At 35.3% G+C, this 19,847-nt stretch overlaps 1 protein-coding gene across 3 annotated transcripts in view; it reads left to right on the top strand.

The window, feature by feature from the left end:
- LOC136031879 (zwei Ig domain protein zig-8-like) overlaps positions 1-19,847 on the top strand; it is a 189,786-nt gene that overhangs the window by 99,838 nt on the left and 70,101 nt on the right. For all 3 annotated transcript variants that reach the window (XM_065711822.1, XM_065711820.1, XM_065711821.1), the window contains exon 4: positions 12,298-12,508. In XM_065711822.1, the coding sequence (XP_065567894.1) occupies positions 12,298-12,508 (211 nt within the window). The remainder of the gene's footprint in view (positions 1-12,297; positions 12,509-19,847) is intronic.

The following is a 19,847-nucleotide window of genomic DNA, read 5'->3' as shown; positions in this document are numbered from 1 at the left end:
CAAATCAGAGATTAAATCTTCCTTTTTAGTTACATTTTTTTTTTGTTGTTTTATTTTTCGCAGAAAGCTCTAGGAAAGTTTCATTTTAAGGTTTGTTTATATTTATTATCATTACTGTTTTAGGTGGACTCACTAAGCTGAGGCTATGGCCACAAAGGCCCATTGCTTTAACGCCCAAAAAAGGTTTACTTACTAAGAAATAAAAACCAAAAACATATGGGCTTAGCCACAAGGAGGGAAGAGGGTTACTTTCTTACTTCCATGAATGAAAGCTGTCAGCAGAATCTTTTGTAACTTCCCGCGATTGGACTATCATAGTATGACTGTTTCTTTTTAAACTTAAATTCTAAACGTTTTAGTAGAGAGTAAATTCTATGCGTAGTCAATGTAGTCTTTCATTAAGCGTCGTTTGGTTGCAGCCAATATATTCTACCGTTATTACTTTCATATCTAAGCGATAAGAAAAACCACATTTTCCTGCTAAAGTTGGTGTATGAGAAACGAGTTCTATTGCCCTATTAACGTTTTAATTTTTTATTATACAAGAGTACTCAGAGTAATAGCAATGCACTTTCCTCATGTTTTATTGTTCTGATATCATGGTGAAATCTTTCTTCCTCCTCTTCGCTAACATAAACTTTATTTTCAGGAACTGCGACTAGACTTTATTAAGGAGTGGCTCGGTAAAATTTATAAGCTGTACCCACACTAACTAGTTACTTTAAAAATTAAATAAAAAAACTAATCTTTTTAGCTGAAAGTAAGGAGCGACATTAAAACTTAAAACGAACAGAAATTACTCCGTATATGAAATGGGTTGTCCCCTCCGCAATCCCTCGCTCTTTGCGCTAAAGTTTTTAATTGTTTTAAAAAATAGAATTGTGGCAAAGAGTCAAACTTTAGCGTAAAGATCGAGGGATTGCGGAGGGGACAACCCATTTCATATACGGAGTAATTTCTGTTCGTTATAAGTTTTAATGTCACTCCTTACTTTCAGCTAAAAAAATTTGTCTTTTTTTATTTAATTTCTGAACGTTTTTGAATTAATACATGTTTGGTTTTGGCTCTGCGCACATAAATTATTAAAATGAAATTTGTATATTAATTCTTTTTTTGGCTAAATGGCTTTCTCTTAGTTCTGATCAGGTGATTTTGAGAAATAAGGGGTGGAGAAGGAGGTCTAGTTGTCCTCCAATTTTTCGGTTACTTAAAAAGGCAACTAGAACTTTTAATTTTTAACGATTTATTAGTAAAAAAAATATACGTAACTTAAGAATTAACTTACGTAACAAACTTTCATAATCTTATATTTTTATTATATAAACGAGGGGGTTTTTACCCTCGTTAATACCTCGCTCTTTACACTAAATCGTAAGTTTTGTCCCAATTCTTTAAGAATGACCCCTGAATCAGAAAGGCCGTAGTATAAATAGTTGAAATTATTACAAATACTTTAGCATAAAGAGCGAGGTATTTATCTCCTCCTAAATACCTCGCTCTTTATGCTAAAGTATTTTTAGAACCCCTCATATGCGTAAAAATCTCTGTTCGTTTTAAGTTTCAATGCTTCTCCTTCCTTTCATTTGAAAAAACGTTTTCATGTTTATTTTTCATTGTTTTCTTATAGTAATGCTAGAAAATCCTGCGCCCTTTTCATTGAATTTTTCTTCCCCCATGACAGATTCCTCCAAAGAAAGATCCTCCAACATAGCCCCCTCCCCTCAGCCCCACCCCCAAACAAAATAAAATCCCCCTGAAAACGTCTGTACACTTCCCAATAACCATTACTATATGTAAACACTGGTCAAAGTTTGTAACTTGCAGCCCCTCCGCCAGAGATTGTGGGGGAGTAAGTCATCCCCAAAGACATAGTTATTATGGTTTTCGACTATGCTGAACAAAATGGCTATTTCAAAATTTTGATCCGTTGACTTTAGGAAAAATGAGCGTGAGAGGGGGCCTAGATGCCCTCCAATTTTTTTGGTCACTTAAAAAGGGCACTAGAACTTTTCATTTCAGTTAGAATGAGCCCTCTTGCGACAATCTAGGACCACTTGGTCGATACGATGACCCCTGGGAAAACAAAAACAAAAACAAACAAACAAATAAACACGCACCCGTGATTTGTCTTCTGGCAAAAAATAAGAAATTCCACATTTTTGTAGATAGGAGCTTGAAACTTCTACAGTATCTCTGATACGCTGAATCTGATGGTGTCATTTTCGTTAAGATTCTACGACTTTTAGGGGGTGTTTATCCCTATTTTCTTAAATAATGCAAATTTTCTCAGGCTCGTAACTTTTGATGGGTAAGACTAAGCTTGATGAAACTTATATATTTAAAATCAACATTCAAATGCGATTCTTTTGATGTAGCTATTGGTATCAAAATTTCATTTTTTAGAGTTTTGGTTACTATTGAGCCGGGTCGCTCCTTACTACAGTTCGTTACCACGAACTGTTTGATACAGAAAAAAAGTATTACCAAAAAAACTGTTAATAAAAACATAGATACGCATAAACTAGTAAATATAAATACACAAATAATTAAATAAGTAATTTATTAAATATAAATAAGTACTAAATAAGTCATTCAAAAACTCAAGTCCATAAAGTCCGTTCAAATTTGACAATGATCGTGCACATCCTACCTTACATACAACTTGTATTCAATAGTACTAAATGTTACTTTACTTTGATTAGTTCCTGGAAATAAACCTCACTATATTCTATGGATATACATGCACTAATTACTTCTACTATCTTTATTAACAAATTGAATTAAAACCTTCAGTAAGCTTAAAAATGATAAAAGTTAGCACTTAAAAGAAAGGGCAACATTATATTTGTCTTCAATGAACTTAGTGGACAAAGTAGAAAATGATTTGTTACATATAAAGTAACAGATCTAGCTGCTTAATATGAAGCAAGTATTTCATATTTTAAAGGGCAAAGAGATCAATTTAAGCAGAGCTTTCTCAAGAATAGAGAAGTTGAGACGAATTTTAAATATCGTTTCTACTGCTCTTAAAAATGCAACTTTAATCATGCATAATATTATTTTTTGTTTTGTTTTTGAGAAGTACTTTTGTAAGCTCATTCACTTCATCAAAACTAAACTATATAGAAAAAAAAAGTCAAAGAACTTGGGTTTAAATTTGTTTAATGTATCGCAAAATACATACCTGGATTTATTTATTATAACTAGATATTTCTTAGATTTCTTAAGTTTAAAATAGTCTTTTTTTTTAATTTCATATAATAGTTCTTAGTTTACTTTGGCCATTACTCAGATACTAAATGGAATTGTGAAATATGTTAACTCAGGAACTAGTCAACACGAGCTTTTCCATAGCATTGAATAGAAAGTTGCCTGAAAAAAACTTAAAATTGGTTACTTGAATAGGTACATTAGGAAAAAATGGAGAATAACACTCTGATATCTACCCCTCCTTTATCGAGTTCTATCTGAATTTTGTAACCCTGCCAAAGTCTTGAAAGAATATATATATGCCCTGATTGAACATTTTCATCTCAAGTAGCAATGAACTTGCCTGAAAAAGCTGTTGATGACTCTCTTTTCATCTCTATAAAAGGAACTATTAGAAAGGAAAAAAACTAGACTTGATAAAGATAGCAATCAGGCTTAGGTTTCTACATCAAAGAGAAGAAGCAGCAAGCTTGGCTCAACAGAAGACACATAATGTTTTCATTTTTTAACAACATCCTATGGTGTTAAGATAATTTACTCACCTTTTTTTTTATTTTGAAGAATGCCCCCCTTCCAAAATAGCCTCCAAGAGAGAAGAGATAAGCAGATTACCAACCTTCAGTAAGGGTTATTTAATGGAAGTTATTCTTTTTAGCCTTGTCAAGCAAGGCTACTTACGGTGCTACATTAATTATATTTGACTTCACAACGTTTTAAAAAATAAATATTGTGCTATTTTATATCTGTAATATTTTTTTAAAGCCAAATGTTGACTATAATAACGGTGTTTTGCCTCATAGTGTAAATGCAAGGAAAGCAAGTCCCATATCTCTAAAATTTAGGCAGTAAAATGCAAGTTGCAATGCAAGTTGTAAATGCAAGGAAAGCATCTCCCATATCTCTAAAATTTAGGCAGTAAAATGCAAGTAAAATTCCTTTAGACCAATTTCAGAAGCATCGCTTGTTTCTTTAATACATTAAGTAGCCCATATACTCTTAATTTGCTAAATAGGGGTCGTGACGCACCCCCCCCCCCTAAGAGAATGCGTCATAGTCATCAATAGCTCTTCTATAGTCCTGTATTGGCTGCTATGCACTGGGATCACCTCTAGATTCTCATGTTTAGAGAGTTTCTAGTTCTAGCAGGAGTCCAATGAGTTTTACTCCTTGAATATTCAAACTATTTCAAGGATATACAATTTGAAGCATATTACCTGTTACCTAATGTGCGTCTGATCAACCGATCAATTAACGTAATAAAGTATGTAATAAAAAAACGATTTTTCAACTGAAAATAAAGAGCAACACTAAAACTTAAACTGAACAGAAATTATTACTCATATGAAGGAGATGCGCCCTCCTCAACACTTCGCTCTTTCTGCTAAGGTCTTTAGTACTTTTGAAAAAGCTTCTTATTATTCTAGTTAAGAAACCCTTGTATTTCAGAAATCGTTCTTAAAGAATTGATACGAAATTCAACCTTTAGCGTAAAGAGTGGGGATTTGAGGAGAGGGCATCCCCTTTCATATACGTAGTAATTTCTGTTCTTTTAAGTTTTAATGTTGCTTCTTATTTTCAGTTAAAAAAAAGTTGTTTTTTTTAATTTAATTTCTGATCTCTTTTTTAAATAACGTCCGTAAATCTGGCCACAACTCCACGGAGAAAGCCTCTTCTCGACAGAAAATATTCTAGACAATTCTACCCCGATGAAAATTTATCCCGGACAATTATCTTTAATAGCTTCACGCGTAAAATTGAGACGGGAAAGAGAAAACAAGACATATAAAAAGAATTTTGCATACGAATTCAGGCAAATTTCTTCAGTGTAAAATTTCCCCTGACAGGTTCATCCCCTGGAAGCTTCTCTCCCTATTGAAAATTCTCACTTAAAAAAACCCAAGCAGAAAATTCGTCTCCCCTCCTACCCAAAAAAGGATGCATACTTCCCAATAACAAATACTATGCGTAAACATTGAGCAAATTTTATAACTTAATGACATTTCCTCTGGGGCTCTTGAGAGGGTCTTGCTATATCCAAAGACATAGTTATTTGGCCTTTCCACTATGATGAATAAAATAGCTATCTAAAAATTTTGATCGGACACTTTTGGGGAAAAAGGGTGGCGGAGGGGGCCTAGGTGCACTCCAATCTTTTTGGTCACTCAAAAAGACACTAGATAGGAGTCCTGCAGATAGGAGGTTGGAACACTGGATCGATACGATCACGCATGAAAAAAACAACAACAATAAAACAAAAACAAATAAACATACATCCATGATCTTTCTTCTGATAAAAAAAAAACTATGACAACGAAATTCCACATTTTTGAAGATTGAAACCTCTTGGAGTTTGAAACCTCAAAAATACTCTCGTATACGCTCAATACGCTCTCTGATATGGTTCTCTGATACGCTCAATCTTATGGTGTTATTCTCATTAAGAATGTTTGAATTTTAACGGGTGTTTCCCCTCTTTTGAAAATAAGGCAAATACTTCAACCTATCTTGAAGCCTTTGATGGGGAACACTAAACTCAATTAAAATTACATATTTGGAATCAGCATAATAAGCCGATTCTTTTGAGATATCTATTGTGTCAAATTTCGTTTTTTAAAGATTTGGTTACAATTGAACGCCGTCACTCCTCACTTACAGTTCGCTACTACGAACTGTTTGATCAGAAAAATTCCCAGTTTTTTGTATTTTCCATTCGCATGAATTATTTAGCAAATTGTGTCATAGTTTCAGTAATATTTTGCGCAAGGCTGTATCCAGGATTTGTTTTCGTCGGGAAGGGGGATATACAAAAAAACTAAAAGACGTATCAACATTTTTATATTCATTTTCTTTTCGTTTTTAGGAGCCGGACAAAATTACAAGGGGGGGGGGGTCAGATCCTCTAGCCCCCCACATCCGGGATAAAGCCTTTATATTCAGTGGTCTGAAATGTAATAGAAAAAAGCCCTTGAAAGTTCCGATAACTGTTAATCATTAAAATTGGTTGTTTTCATGACTATAGATAGGGAAAACGATGATGAATAATATATATTGTTGGGCTAAAACGTATGTAATGTTTGTAATTAGTTGTAAAGAAGTCATCCAGACTGCTTTATTGTAATAAATACGTTGTTTTTTTTTTGGCCGAATTATACAACATTGATCAATGACTGATCGGCACCCTTAAATTGACATAAAAGAAATTCGGTTTGTACACAGGTTTCCCTTTGGATCTGTTTGTCAAATAACCATTATTTTTTGCCTGCCAAAGACCCACAACTGTGCCAGTAAAATTGGGAGCTTATACATGGCTTCCAATTCACCTGCATTTCAGGTGACACTTTGCTAACTATTTATATATTTACTAATTACTATTTAATATAGTTGATATTGCTATAATATACGTAAATTAACTATATGTGGGAAGGATTATTTAGGCATGATATAAACGGTTCACCTTCGTCATTGTCTTTTTCCCTTCTTCTACCCTATTCGTAAGATTTGACCCGGCCCAAATACCGAAGCATCGATATTGATTTACCGCCCTTTCTATAATTTTTAGTGAATGAGTCAATATATTTATGTAGAATTGTTTTTAAGGAATGTTTCCTGTTTAAAATTATGTATCGTTTCTTTTCAGCATTTTTTTTTGCACACCTATGAATTTAAAGGCGGAGACACTGCAAGCTTATATAAACAAAATCGATAGAGGTTAGCCTGTGCCCGAGACATTATAAAACTCAATATAGTATATACCTCATTGCGTAAAATCTGAATATCAAGAAAAAGCACACACATGTGTTATCAGTTCTGAGTTGTTTATTCAACAATAAATTTCGCAAACAAAAAATCACTTAGAAACAATCTCCCCCATTAGACTCCATGGCTGGGGAAGAACAGGGGACAAAAAATACCTTCACAAAAAAAAATTTAAACAAAATCCAAAAAATAACCAGCCATCCACTTTAATAGCCCCAAAATGACAAGCTAGGCAGGGGGTAGCGCATGATTTAACTAAATAGACAACTCAATCAAGAGACATCAACTCCAAATGAAACCGTGAAAACTTATTTACAAGCTAGAAATTCTCTAACATAATTTTTGAACATGCCAAACGAGCGGCAGTTTGTGCAAACTCTGGGAGCGTGTTTAGAACCTGTTGCAAGCTGTCAGAGGGTTGAATTCAGACCTCACTGATGAAGTATGAAGAATCTGTAAATTGTTAGAAGTTTGGATATGATAAGTCGATTGACCCAAAACAAAAGATACATTATTACATAGGGCAGCAGGAAGATGGCCGTGCAATTGTTAAAAAAAATGAAACTAGAACAAAAAAGAAAATAGAGAGATTTCAAATCAAGCAAGCGTTTAAGTGAAAATCTGTTAGTTTCCTGAATAAGAGTAAGTGCTTTATCATAAAATTTTGACAGTGACTTCAGAGACAAAATTTGACATACAAATAACAGAACAATTTAAAACACAAGACTGAGCTAGGCTGTGGAACAAGATTCTGAGAATCGACCCTGTAAATATGTCCTTGAGCTTTCTAAGTATTCCGAGACTCCTGGAGAATTTCATTTTAATCAGGTTAGTATTATGCTTGGAGGAAAGGTTTTTTTCAATCAAGATGCCTAGGAATCGAACATAGCAATCCTTAGGTCTACTTAGAGAACCTCTCGAAAAGTGTATTTCATTTGAATCAGGGAAAAGCCTCTGAGACTGTGGAGAAAATAAGAAAATATGACTTTTCTACATTTAAGGCAATCTAATTTACATCCAATCAGTGGATAACTCTTTCAAAAAGGGCTATCATCTTTGAACGAAGATCAGACTCAGTTCTACCAGCTGTGCCAAGAGTACTGTCATCAGCAAAAGCAATAAGTGCATCCGGTAAGGACGAACTCCTGTCACAATTAGTGACGGATGCTGGTTAAAAAAGACAGAAAATGGTGTGTTTTAAATTTTTAACCGCATTAATAAGATCGTTGACGTAGATTAAAAAGAGTATCGGTCGAATGACACATTCTTGTGGAACGCCAAACTCTATTCCAGAAGGGTTAGAAAAATGTGGATCAAACGAGATGAATTGACCAGATAAATATGATAGAAACCAAGTATTAGCACTCCCTCTTATACCAATACGGGACAGTTTCCAAAGAAGAATCTTGTGTGTTAATGAGTCGAATGCTTTTCAAATATTGAGAAAAAGAGTAGCAGGTATCAGACCAGAGTCGAGAGCTGAATGTAAATAATTCAAGAGAGTTGCACATGCATGACCACCCAGTTGAGTGCTTCGCCATAAAATCAAACTGAAAATCATGAAAAAAGTGGTTTAGAATTAAGAAAATCAAGAATTCGAGAAAACATAGCTTTCTCAAAAATTTTACTTAACACTGATAAAAGAGATATGGGACGATAATTTGCAGGATCATTCCTTGATCCACCTTTAAAACGAAAAATAGCACGAACACGCTTTAAAGCCCTTAGGAAGACACCATTTTCAAAAGAAAGACTCAAAAATCTTATGAAGGCAGAAACGATGACAGGACGAATGAACTTGACAACCTTAGTTGGAATACACTCTGGGCCAGAAAATGAAGAGCCCCTCAAACCAATGACAACTCTGGCTATTTTAGATCAAGAGACAGGCTCTAATGCCATTGATTTAGGACAAGGCAGTCCAAGGTAAGACTAAAAATCAGGTAGAGAAGAAGAAGGACTTACAGAAGAGGCTGTAGTTTTGCCGATATTAGCAAAATAGGAAGTAAACGCATCTTTAACTTTTAGCTCACCTTCTACATTTTCGCCGTCAATCACAACACTTGAAGGAACAGACAGAGGCAGAGAAGATGGCCTGATAACAGAATTAATTACTTGCCATTTCTTTCTAATGTCTTTACTACACGCAGAGAGTTGTAAAGCAAATGTAAAAGCAAATTGTAAACTCTTTTATAAGTTTTGAAAAGTTGAAGTCGAGAATCACGCAAAAATGGCTTAGAGGACTTGTAAGCCTTCTAAAGATTATTTTCTTCCTCCAACCTTTAAGGAGGCCAGGAGTCATTCAAGAATTCAAATGGACTGTTCTTGTCGATGCCAGATTCGACTGGGGCGCATCACATGTATCCAAGATAACTTTTTCAAAAAATAATAAAACGAATTAAACAAAGAATCTGTATAAGATTCATTTTCAGAAATACTACACGAACGACCCGCAAACCGTAACCTAAGAAGATGCAAACCATTAGAGCCTGGTCGTTTATTTCTATTCAAAAGATAGCACTTGAAGAAGGCCATTGGATTCGCGTTACTAACTCCTATTTCAGTGAGAAAGCCACAGGCAGCATTTTCTGAGTCACTACCTTGAAGACTTGGTGTGCTGTGAAGTAGAATGTTCCGTCTTTTTGAAACAACTGCGACTTGAAGATAAGACGTATTTTCTTCTTTAAGCTCCAAGTTCTCATTTCGCAAAGTCTGAATTCCCTTTTCCAGGCCAAGAATCTTCGCCATTGCTCCTGATCAAAGTACGACTTTTTGAGAGACATCATAAAATTATTCAATGATCTCCCCTAGATTGGTTAATTATCAAATCAAAAATCCATTAAACAAAGACTTACTGGCAAGGGCCCGTATTACTGAAATAAATCGAGAGAGGCTCGTGTTCAAACAGCACAAAAAAGCTAACAGATAACTACCTTCATGAAAATTCTCTTCCGTCATGATAAATTCCTCCATGGACAGATCCTCTCACGTAACCCCCTCCCCCCAGTACACCCCTAGACCAATGAGAAAAAGTCCCCCTGAAAATGTCTGTACACTTCATAATAACCATTACTATATGTAAACAATGGTCAAAGTTTGAAACTTGCAGCCCCCCCCCCTGGGGACTGTTGGGGACTACGTCGTCCTTAATGAAATAAATAATAAGTTTTTGGCTACGCTGAACAGAATGGCTATCTCAAAATTTTGATACGGTGATTTTGGGAAAAATGAGCGTGAGAGTGGGCCAATGTACCCTCCGATTTTTTGGTCAGTTAAAAAGGGCACTAGAACTTTTAATTTTTGTTAGAAAGAGCCCTCTCGCGACATTTTAGGATCATCGGATTGGTGCGATCACCCCCGGAAAAAACAACAACAACAAGCAAACAAACAAATAAACACACATCCGTGATCTGTCTTCTGGCAAAAAATACAAGTAGATAGGAGCTTGAAACTTCTACAGTAGGGCTCTCTGATACGCTGAATCGGATGGTGTAGTAGGGGCTGTTTCCCACTATTTTCTAAAATAAGGCAAATTTTCTCAGGCTCGTAACTTTTGTTGGGTAAGACTAAACTTAATGAAACTTATATATTTAAAATCAGCATTAAAATGTAATTCTTTTGATATAACTATTGGTATCGAAACTCCTTTTTTTTAAAGTTTCGGGTACCATTGAGCCGCGTCGCTCCTCTTATTACAGTTCGTTACCACGAACTGTTTGGTTACTAAAATGCTGGATGTTATACTGTCAATTTACTATTAGCCAGGGACGCCAATTAGGGGAGGGATTTCCCCCCAGGTTGCAAGAATTTTTTTTGTATTTTCATTATGAAAAAAAAAATCATCGTCCCGCTACATTTTCATGAATTGCCGCCCCTGCTATTTGCATTCACTTAAGCACGCGTTTTAAAGTGACAAAATGCAGTTCATAGCCACCTGATGAGTACTTCGCATAGGATATTGACTGTCCATGTAAGTATTTTTCGAATTTTTTTTTCTCAGATCCCTGTATATACTTCAACTCCTAGAATGGCCAAGTGTTTTGTTTATCTTCGTCTGTTTCATTAGGCAAGCAAAGCTAAAACAAACGCCTTTTGTTTTGTCAGTGGTCGCTTTGAGAGGAAACTAATTTCTTCGCAAAAACACTTATTGCACCTATTTAATTGCTATTTTTTCATCCCTCTTAATTAGTTTTTTTTTCTGGTCCTTACTTAAAGCTGTTAGAAATGCTTGTCGTTGACCGGATTCAGAAGAAGCTATCGAAATTACATTGACGTATTTTTGCACACACAACTTCACAGTGTGTATTCACTGATTGTAGCTCAACTACCCAAGTTAGAAACCGGAAAATGTTTTTAAAAAAATGTACAATTCTTGTGTAATCAAATACAAAATTTCTCTAGAAAAGGAAAATCAAGAAATGATGTCTTAAGATGACGCTCAAATCTTCTGAAAGAAAATATAACAATTTGGGAATGATGAGAATGGACACAGGCTATAAAAGTCTGAAAACCTAGACTGAAAAACCTAAAATGTGATGTCATGAAAAAAGCGTACAAGAGCTGGACACCCAGGCTGCCGACCCACACGGCCGAAGCAAGTGAAGAGAGTTGACACGGGGGAGTTGAGGGAGTTGGTTAGTCTCTGTAAATTTCTTTCTTTATGAGCCTTTTGAAACTGGATTAGCTATTTTTGTGTCCGTTTATATTTTTCTTTTCTCTTGTTTCTATTTAATTTACAGTTTCTCGGATAGAATAAAGAATTGACTTAAATTAAAATTATCCGCTAAATATCTGATATGGTCTTTTAATTGACCAAAAAATATTTCTCAGTGCTGCTGAAGCTGGAACCATCTCTTTCCTAGAGAAATAGAAGTACATACGTTTCTCTTGTTAGAAAATTTCATATTTTCTCGAATTTTAAAAATTGGGGTAGAAAATATTCAGGATAGAATATAAACATAGAATGTATTTCGGGAATTCCTTTTTAATGTTCATTACTATTAGTTATCTGTTGAAGGTTCAAAGAAAGAGAATACAAAGAGAGACTGCTATCCTGTAAAGAAAACACTTTCTTTAAAAAATGATTGGCTTGAAACCCTCCAGTGTAAACTTCTGAGTCAGTAAAAAGAACGAAAAGTGTTTGAGACGCAAGATTTTTCAAGTTATGGTTGTTATCCACAGAGCTTGGACCAAAGCCCTAGATATTTGATCAAATGATAAGTTATATGTGCTAGCTGTGACATATACATTGCCCCAAGCGTAAGGAGTCTTGCCTTTGAAGTCCCGAGTAATATAGATTACAGCTAGTTTTCATAGTATTTCCTTTTTCAGGTTTCATGGGTAAGGCACAAAGACATTCATTTGTTAGCCGTTGGTACGGAGACCTACACAAAGGATCCTCGTTTCAAAGCCCACTTTGTTCAATCTTCAGGGGACTGGACCCTTCAGATTAAAGGCCTTATTAGTTCAGATGTAGGCGCCTATGAGTGTCAGCTAAGTACCACACCTCTTAGAGGACACACTGTTTATCTTTCTGTCCTGAGTAAGTGTCACCTTTATTTTTTATCTCCTACTCTCTTTTTATAAGTTGAAAGTTATTAGTAGCCTATTGGTAGTTTGTAAACCATTAGCTGTTGAGACAAGCAAATAGAATAATGTACAACATAAAGAAAGCCTATCTTGCAAATCAAAAACAACTGAAGGAAAGAAAGCTAGTTTTATGTAAATGATTCAAAAACAAATAAAAACTACTTGAAATAATCGATTGTCTAAGAACAATAGTTGCTACAGGAATTTGATTATACCTCCTCCCATCGCTGCTATTTTAGGATAACCAGGTAGTCCCTCGCGCAAGTCAGCACTGTGTATGGCTCTAAGTTTTCAATTACAGAAAAAGTGATATTTTACGCTCGTTGAATTACCACGTTTCTGGAAAGTTTATTTTGGCCGTTAAAACTTAAATAAGAATTATAGTGACAGAGAGTTATACACTATAATACTGTGTTATATACATAGTATACAATATACTGTACCAAATCTGTGTCAATTTAACGGCTAATACTAAGCACTGCAGCACCAAGCCGCCTGAGACCAACACACCTACACAAGCTTCTCCTCCATCCCAATATATTCAAAGCCCCCTCTTAAAATCTTCCCAGGAAGTGCTCAACTCCCTTAAATCTTTCCTTAGGACATCCTCCCACCCTAAACGTGGAAAACCTGGTTTCCGTTTAGCCATAGATGGTTGGCCGAAAATGACAATCTTAGGTAATCAGTCATCCTTCATCCGCAGAACGTGCCCCAGCCATCTCAACCTTTCTCTCATTATAGCCCTAGAAGTGGGATTGACCCACACTTTTCGTAAAGCCTACTGTTTAAATACGGTCAGTCAGTCAGTTACCCAAAATAATCCCTAGGCAATTTTTCTAGAAAACATGTAGCAAATCTTCCTCTGTTTTTTGGAATGCCTATGATTCAGAATAATATGTGATGACTGTCATCACTGTAGCTTTCAATATTCTAATATTGATTCGCATACTTACCTTCCTATTCTTCCAAACTTTATTCAATACCATGGCTATTGTACTTTTCATATCTCTATGGCACTCACTGTCATTGCCAATAATTAAATAAAAAAATATATTTTTTTTAACTGAAAGTAAGAAAAATATTAAAACTCAAAACAATCTGAAATTATTCCGTATATGAAGGGTTTGCCCCTTCTTCAATACCTTCCTCTTTACGCTAAAGCTTTTAGCACTTAAAAAAAATTCCTATTCTAATTAAACGGCCCTTGTTTTTCAGGAGCCATTCTTGAGCAATTGGGACAAACAGTCAAATTAGCGTCAGGTGCAAAGTATTGAGGATGAGGGGGCAAGCCCTTTGTATGAGGAACAACTTCTGTGCGTTTTGAGTTTTAAGGTTGCTCCCTACTTTCATAATACTTTTAATGTTGCTCCCTACTCCCTGCTAAAATACAAACCACCGTAAAATTCCCTGCCATACAATTCCAGAGTACAGAGTACACAGTACAATTCTATCCTCATTAAAAATCCCTGCCCCTCCCCCCGGTGAAATTTCTTGTGGACGATTCAGATTGAAAAAATCTCCTTAACATACTTTCATTTGAAATAGAATTTGATTTCTAGCTGTTTTCCTGATCACTTCAGAAATCCACTCCTCCGTGAAACATTATTCTCAGAAATCCAAACACGATGAAAATAACCCCCAGATAATTCCCCTGGGAATCTCCAAATACAAAATTGAGTTAGCAAAGAGAAGGTAAGACAATTAAAAAGAATTTTGTTAGAAATTTTGTAAAATCCCCGCAGTGTAAAATTACCCCTGAAAAGCTCACCCCTGGAAATTTTGCTCTCCACGGAAAATTAACCCCTTGTAAAACCTCCCGCAGAAAATTCACCCCCTCCCCCAAAAAATTTCTGTATACTTGCCAATAACAAATACTATGCATAAACAAAGAGGAAATTTCAGGATTCATAGGCCTTTCCCCAGGGGTTGTGGGGGCTCATGTTATCCCGAAAGGCATCGTTACTGGGCTTTTCAACTACGTTCGGCAAAATGGTTATATCAAAATTTTTATCGGCCGACTTTGAGGAAAAAAGGGGGTGGGAGGGGAGATAGTTGCCCTCCAATATTTTGGTCAGTTAAAACAGAAAGTATAACTTTTAATTTTCGTTCCAAAGAGCCATTTCCCGATATTCTAGGGCTGTTGGTTCAATGTGATCACCCCTGAAAAAAAAACACGTATCCGTGATCTTTCTTCTGGCAAAAAAATACAAAATTCTACATTTTTGGAGATGGGAGCTAGAAACAACAGGGTTCTTGAGCACGCTGAATCTGATGGCATTAGCTCCATTAATGTTTCTTGACCTTTAGAGGGTGCTTTTTCTTTTTCCAAAATTAATTTATATAAAACTTTCCGAAAATGAAGTTTTCTTGAGAAAAGTAAAGGCGATATTAAACTTAAGATCAGAAGAAATAGAAACCTATAATAACTCAAACTCAAAACAATCAGATATTACTATTAAAGAAACAAATGCAACCTCAAACGAACAGAAATTAAATAAGCAATCATAACAAAAAAACATATAATAGGTACTAATATAAATGAATAAATAAATCTCAAAATGAGTAAAGCTTAAGTTTAATGTGCAAATCAAGTTTAAAACGAACAAAAATATCTTGCTATTGAGGTATAAATTAAACCCAAAATGAACAGAAATTGTATAAAAAATCACAGCAAACAAACAAACAATATTTACTAATATAAATGAGTAAAAGAATCTTAAAACGAGTGAAACCTAAATTGAATATGCAAATCAAGCTTGAAACGATCAAAAATCTCTATTAAGAATAGTTTGGGTTTTGCCTCCTTCTTTTATTGCAAAAGTCTGAATGTATGATAGACAATATCTAACAACAATTTAAAATGAAATCATTTTTATACAATCCTGAAAAAGGATAATGCCATCTGTGCCTCTCACTTAGACTTCATGTCTTGAATTTGTCTCCAATTGGCCAATGGCTAGGTGGCGACTTGATTTTAATTCATTTTAAATAAACCACAAACTGTTTGATGCTACTAAGGTAATTGAGGTTGATCGGTATTTTCGTTACCCTACGCTACCTGTTCATCATCACTTATTCCTAGCGACTTAGTTTTCATAACATTAATTTTAAACCTATTCTAGTACTCTGAACTCACAAAACCTGTAAAAGTTTATTAGTTCCGCTCACACCTTCATCTAGGATGCTTAAATTATTAATATAATCTAAGCCCAGGAATATTTTTCCTCCTCATTTGATTCCATGTTCTCCCATTACGTTTCCTGTACTCCTTAAGACGAAGTCCATCAAAATGACCTATATAATTGGGGATAGAATACAACCCTGCTTTACTCCTGATTTAATAAGAAACCAGCTACTAAACTCATTTCCTACCTTAACCTTGTGGGCATCAAGTCATGGTTAATTGTAGAATAGAAAAAAATCAAGAATCCAAATGACATGAAGAAGTCCTTTGAGGGCGTACTTTGTGCGCAAAAAGACAGTTTCGTCCTTGCAATAACCATATGAATACCGCTCGCCCCCTTCTTTTGTCCAGAAAAAGATACAACAATGATTTTTTTCCCAATAAATAGCAATTCTTTGGCTCTATTATGTTTGAATTTAGTGTGCATCAAGGCTTTGCTCAAGTGATCGAGTTCAAGTTCAGACAAAACATTCGAATGGTGAAAAAGAGAAAGGGTGCAAATTTTGGCCTCGACGGTCTAGATGTTCCTGGTAACTTTAGAGCCGAATTATGATCATATTTTATTGCTAAGATTGGGCTCTTTTAAGCAAGCAAGAGCATAAGCCTTCGTTTTGATCAGGAAAAGACAACTGTTCTTTCTGCTCCTCCTTTTGCAATAAATATTTAAGTGCCATTAAAATAATTCTCATATATTTCTTAAATAAATAATTTGTCACGGGGATGCCTCTAGCCAACTCTCTCATTTTTTGTACATAAGCATATAAATATAATATTTTAATTTACCATCTAAAACTTCTGCCATAATAAGAGAGCTATTCCTCTGCAGCATGTATGCTATAGGCCTAGTCCAAAAATAATTCAAAGAATGAAGGGAGGCTAGGGGGGTAAACTCTCCCATCTATCTTTCCACTTGTATTTAAAGAGTTAAAGAACTAGGGCTTTTTTAACCATTTTTTAATAGGCTTCAGGCAGCCCTCTCCCCATCTCATAGAAGGATACACTAACTCTTTTCCCTAATAGCTGATGCAAAACCTACCGTAAAAGTTTCGTGCTGATTGGAAAAGAAAAAAGTGTCTGGCCCATTTTAAGGTGTCAAGAGTCAATACAACCTATTTTTGGGCCTAAAATTTCTCCTCTAAGGTTTTTTTTGTGAAGGGTGTATGCGAAATATGTTTTAAGCCGACCAGAAAAAAAATTGGGCCGGTGATGAAGTGTGCAATAGATGTCTTTCATGATGGCTCAAATAAGTCAATATAACTTGAATTTCTTTTCCACTGGTCAAAGCACGAGCTGTGACTCCACGAGAGATCACAGTCCTAAGCCCCCAGGAGAGAGATAGATGTGAAAAAGAAGTAAAAGAGCTCCTAAGAAAATAAATGTGCAGAGGAAGCGGTAAAGACTTCATGTCCGATAATGATTCTGACCTCGATCAGTCGTCTAACAATGACGACCAAAAGTTTGCAACAGACAATCCGGATCGAGAAATTCAGCCTGTACTTTCTCTCAATGTGTCAATGTGTCCTAGTGTCTCTGTACTAGGACAGAGGTGATGAAGCAGACATCAACCACACATACAACTTCTGTTTATCAATGCTTGGGGGGGGGGGTTCAAGTTGGACAATGTCGATGATACGGATTAATTCAACTTATTTTTCCCAGACTTGAATGATGTAGCAGCGTTAACCGTTCTCCAAACACATCATAAGCGCCAGCAGCAACTTCTCTTGCATTGCAATCAGCAACTGCTATTATACCTGCTCAATCTGTTTACCTTGCAAGAGCTAAAAAAATGCTTCTTCCTAAGTATTGGCAGATCTAGTGAAATCAATAGATGCTCATCGGTTTATGGCAAAACTGTAGAAAAAAAATATCAAAGGAGAGAAAGTAGTTTAAGGAGATAAAAACGGAGCCTAAAATTTCAGATATTATATGGAAGGGTTCTATGCCCCACTATTATGAGGCATATACACCCTTTTATCTCCTCTGGATGTTTATCACAAAATATATTCTTTCAAATATTCTGAATCAAACAAACCTGAATGCTACTAAAAAGAAGAATTTATTTTTTTGAAACTTTCTCTCAAAGAGTGGCATAGGTTTCTTGGAATTGAAATGCTTATGGGCACTTTCAAGCATCTGACTATGAGAAAGTATTCGGTGAATGGAATAAAAATACCACCGTGTCTGTTACCATGAGCAGAGATAGAATCAGGTAGTGATAATACAGATATAAATCAGCTTTAGATATTTTTCCCACATTCACGATAACATTTTGAAGACATCAAAAGAGGATTGGTCATGATAAGCTGCTAAAGATCAGAAGATTATTAAAGGCATTGAGAAGAAAAAAACAGGCAGTTCAAAGGAAGGAATAAATTCCGACAGTACTTCAAGGAAAATACCATTCAGGGGTGTGAAGGTCTTTAAGATAGACGACATTAGAGGAAAAGTTTACACAAAAATATACAGAGGGAAAGGATCTGTTGAAGTTTTCCTGACTTTGTCCATAGACTTGTATAAAATCTGCCAAGGTTTATGAGCTTCAAGCCGTACTTAAATAGCTTCTATAATGGAATCGATCTCATGCACAAGCTTCGGGTTGAATATGGAACCAATTCATGTGGTACGATATAATGCAACAATATGACACTTTTCCAGATACTGATGACAACGCGGTGAAGAAAGGACAAGTGCCATTATACTTACCTTTTGAAAGACACACAGAAGTATCCTTAGTAAAATGATGACAACAAACCAGCTCATTCTGTTTTGTTATACTGTTTTGCTAATTACGTTCATAAGTGTCAGAGATGGGATGGCACAAACTAAAAGGACTTCAAAGTGGCTTGTCTCTTAATCATCCATGATGTTGACAAATCAATGGAGGAGTGCAGACTGACATCCTCTCTAAGAAATGGTAACTAACGACTACTTTTTTAAGCACTATGCATCTACCTCGAGAGACAGAATACCTTCGAAATCAGTGAAATGTGATCAAACCTCGCATTTTCTTGACACAACAGAAAAGGAAAGATGTCACTTAGAGAAATATGTTAGGAGTGAAAACAGTCAAATTATGTTTTCAAAGTGCAAATTTCGAAGACGTTTGGGCTCAGATCACAACTGTTTTACAAGTTTGCACCTGAATTAGCACTTGATATGTCTAGCATGGCCAGACAGCAACCATTCACATTTTGGATATGGAATGAAATAAAATCTTAAAAGATAAAAACATCCCACTTGACCCTCAAGGATTACTCTCAGCTATCTTCAGTATCTTTCTGGAACTCATTCTTGATTGAGACCTGAAAGGGCTAAGGTTACTAACTATATTGAAACAGCAAAATAGCTACCATTGCCATCTATCTCCAAATCAGTAAGTTTTCTTCGGTACCCCAAGCTTTCAAAGTAAAAATAATCATGGAAATAATCCATATAGACACAAAAAGAAGAAATTCTTAGCCGTTTTAATGGCTCAATTCTATACTTTAATTATTTCACTCACTATTTCATATGCTCCTGGAAGTTCACAATACTGATTCTAAAAGAAGTAATTAATTTAAAAAGATTATCCTTCTTCCAAAAACCTCGTATATTTGTCTGAAACTTTTTTTTTAAAGACAATTATACCCAAAATTCTTGAAATTTTTCGATTTTTGTGCTAGGTTTATCCTTTAAAGGAGAGGAGGGGGATTTCCCCTCCCAACCTCCTGGCAAATGTTTATAATGATCACTGTTATAATAGTCAAGAAATAAGCGTTATTATTTAAGTCTTACCAAGTAGATCCAAGGATGAGGCGCTGTTCTGACTGTCAAGAGGATCTCTATCAAAACGTTGTCTAATTTTAATAGTACAATAAAGATACGACATAGAAAAGGTTAGACTTTGGACAAGTTGCAACAAAAATGATTTTAATACCATTCAGTAGAAAAAAAAAACACACTAACTAACATATCCAAAATAGGTGTCGCTACTCCTAGTCGAAATGGATCGAATTCCCCCTTAAAGCGCAGAGGAGGGGGAAAAGGTTAAATTCCTCCATGCGATATCATATAATAAATGTCTTCTGTGAGGTTATTTGGGTCATATATTAGATAAAATGCGTGT

This window comes from Artemia franciscana, chromosome 10, assembly GCF_032884065.1.
Source record: "Artemia franciscana chromosome 10, ASM3288406v1, whole genome shotgun sequence".
Classification (NCBI taxonomy): Eukaryota; Metazoa; Arthropoda; class Branchiopoda; order Anostraca; family Artemiidae; genus Artemia; species Artemia franciscana.
Note: the sequence above shows the minus strand (reverse complement) of the source record. Positions and strands in the feature narration are given on the sequence as shown.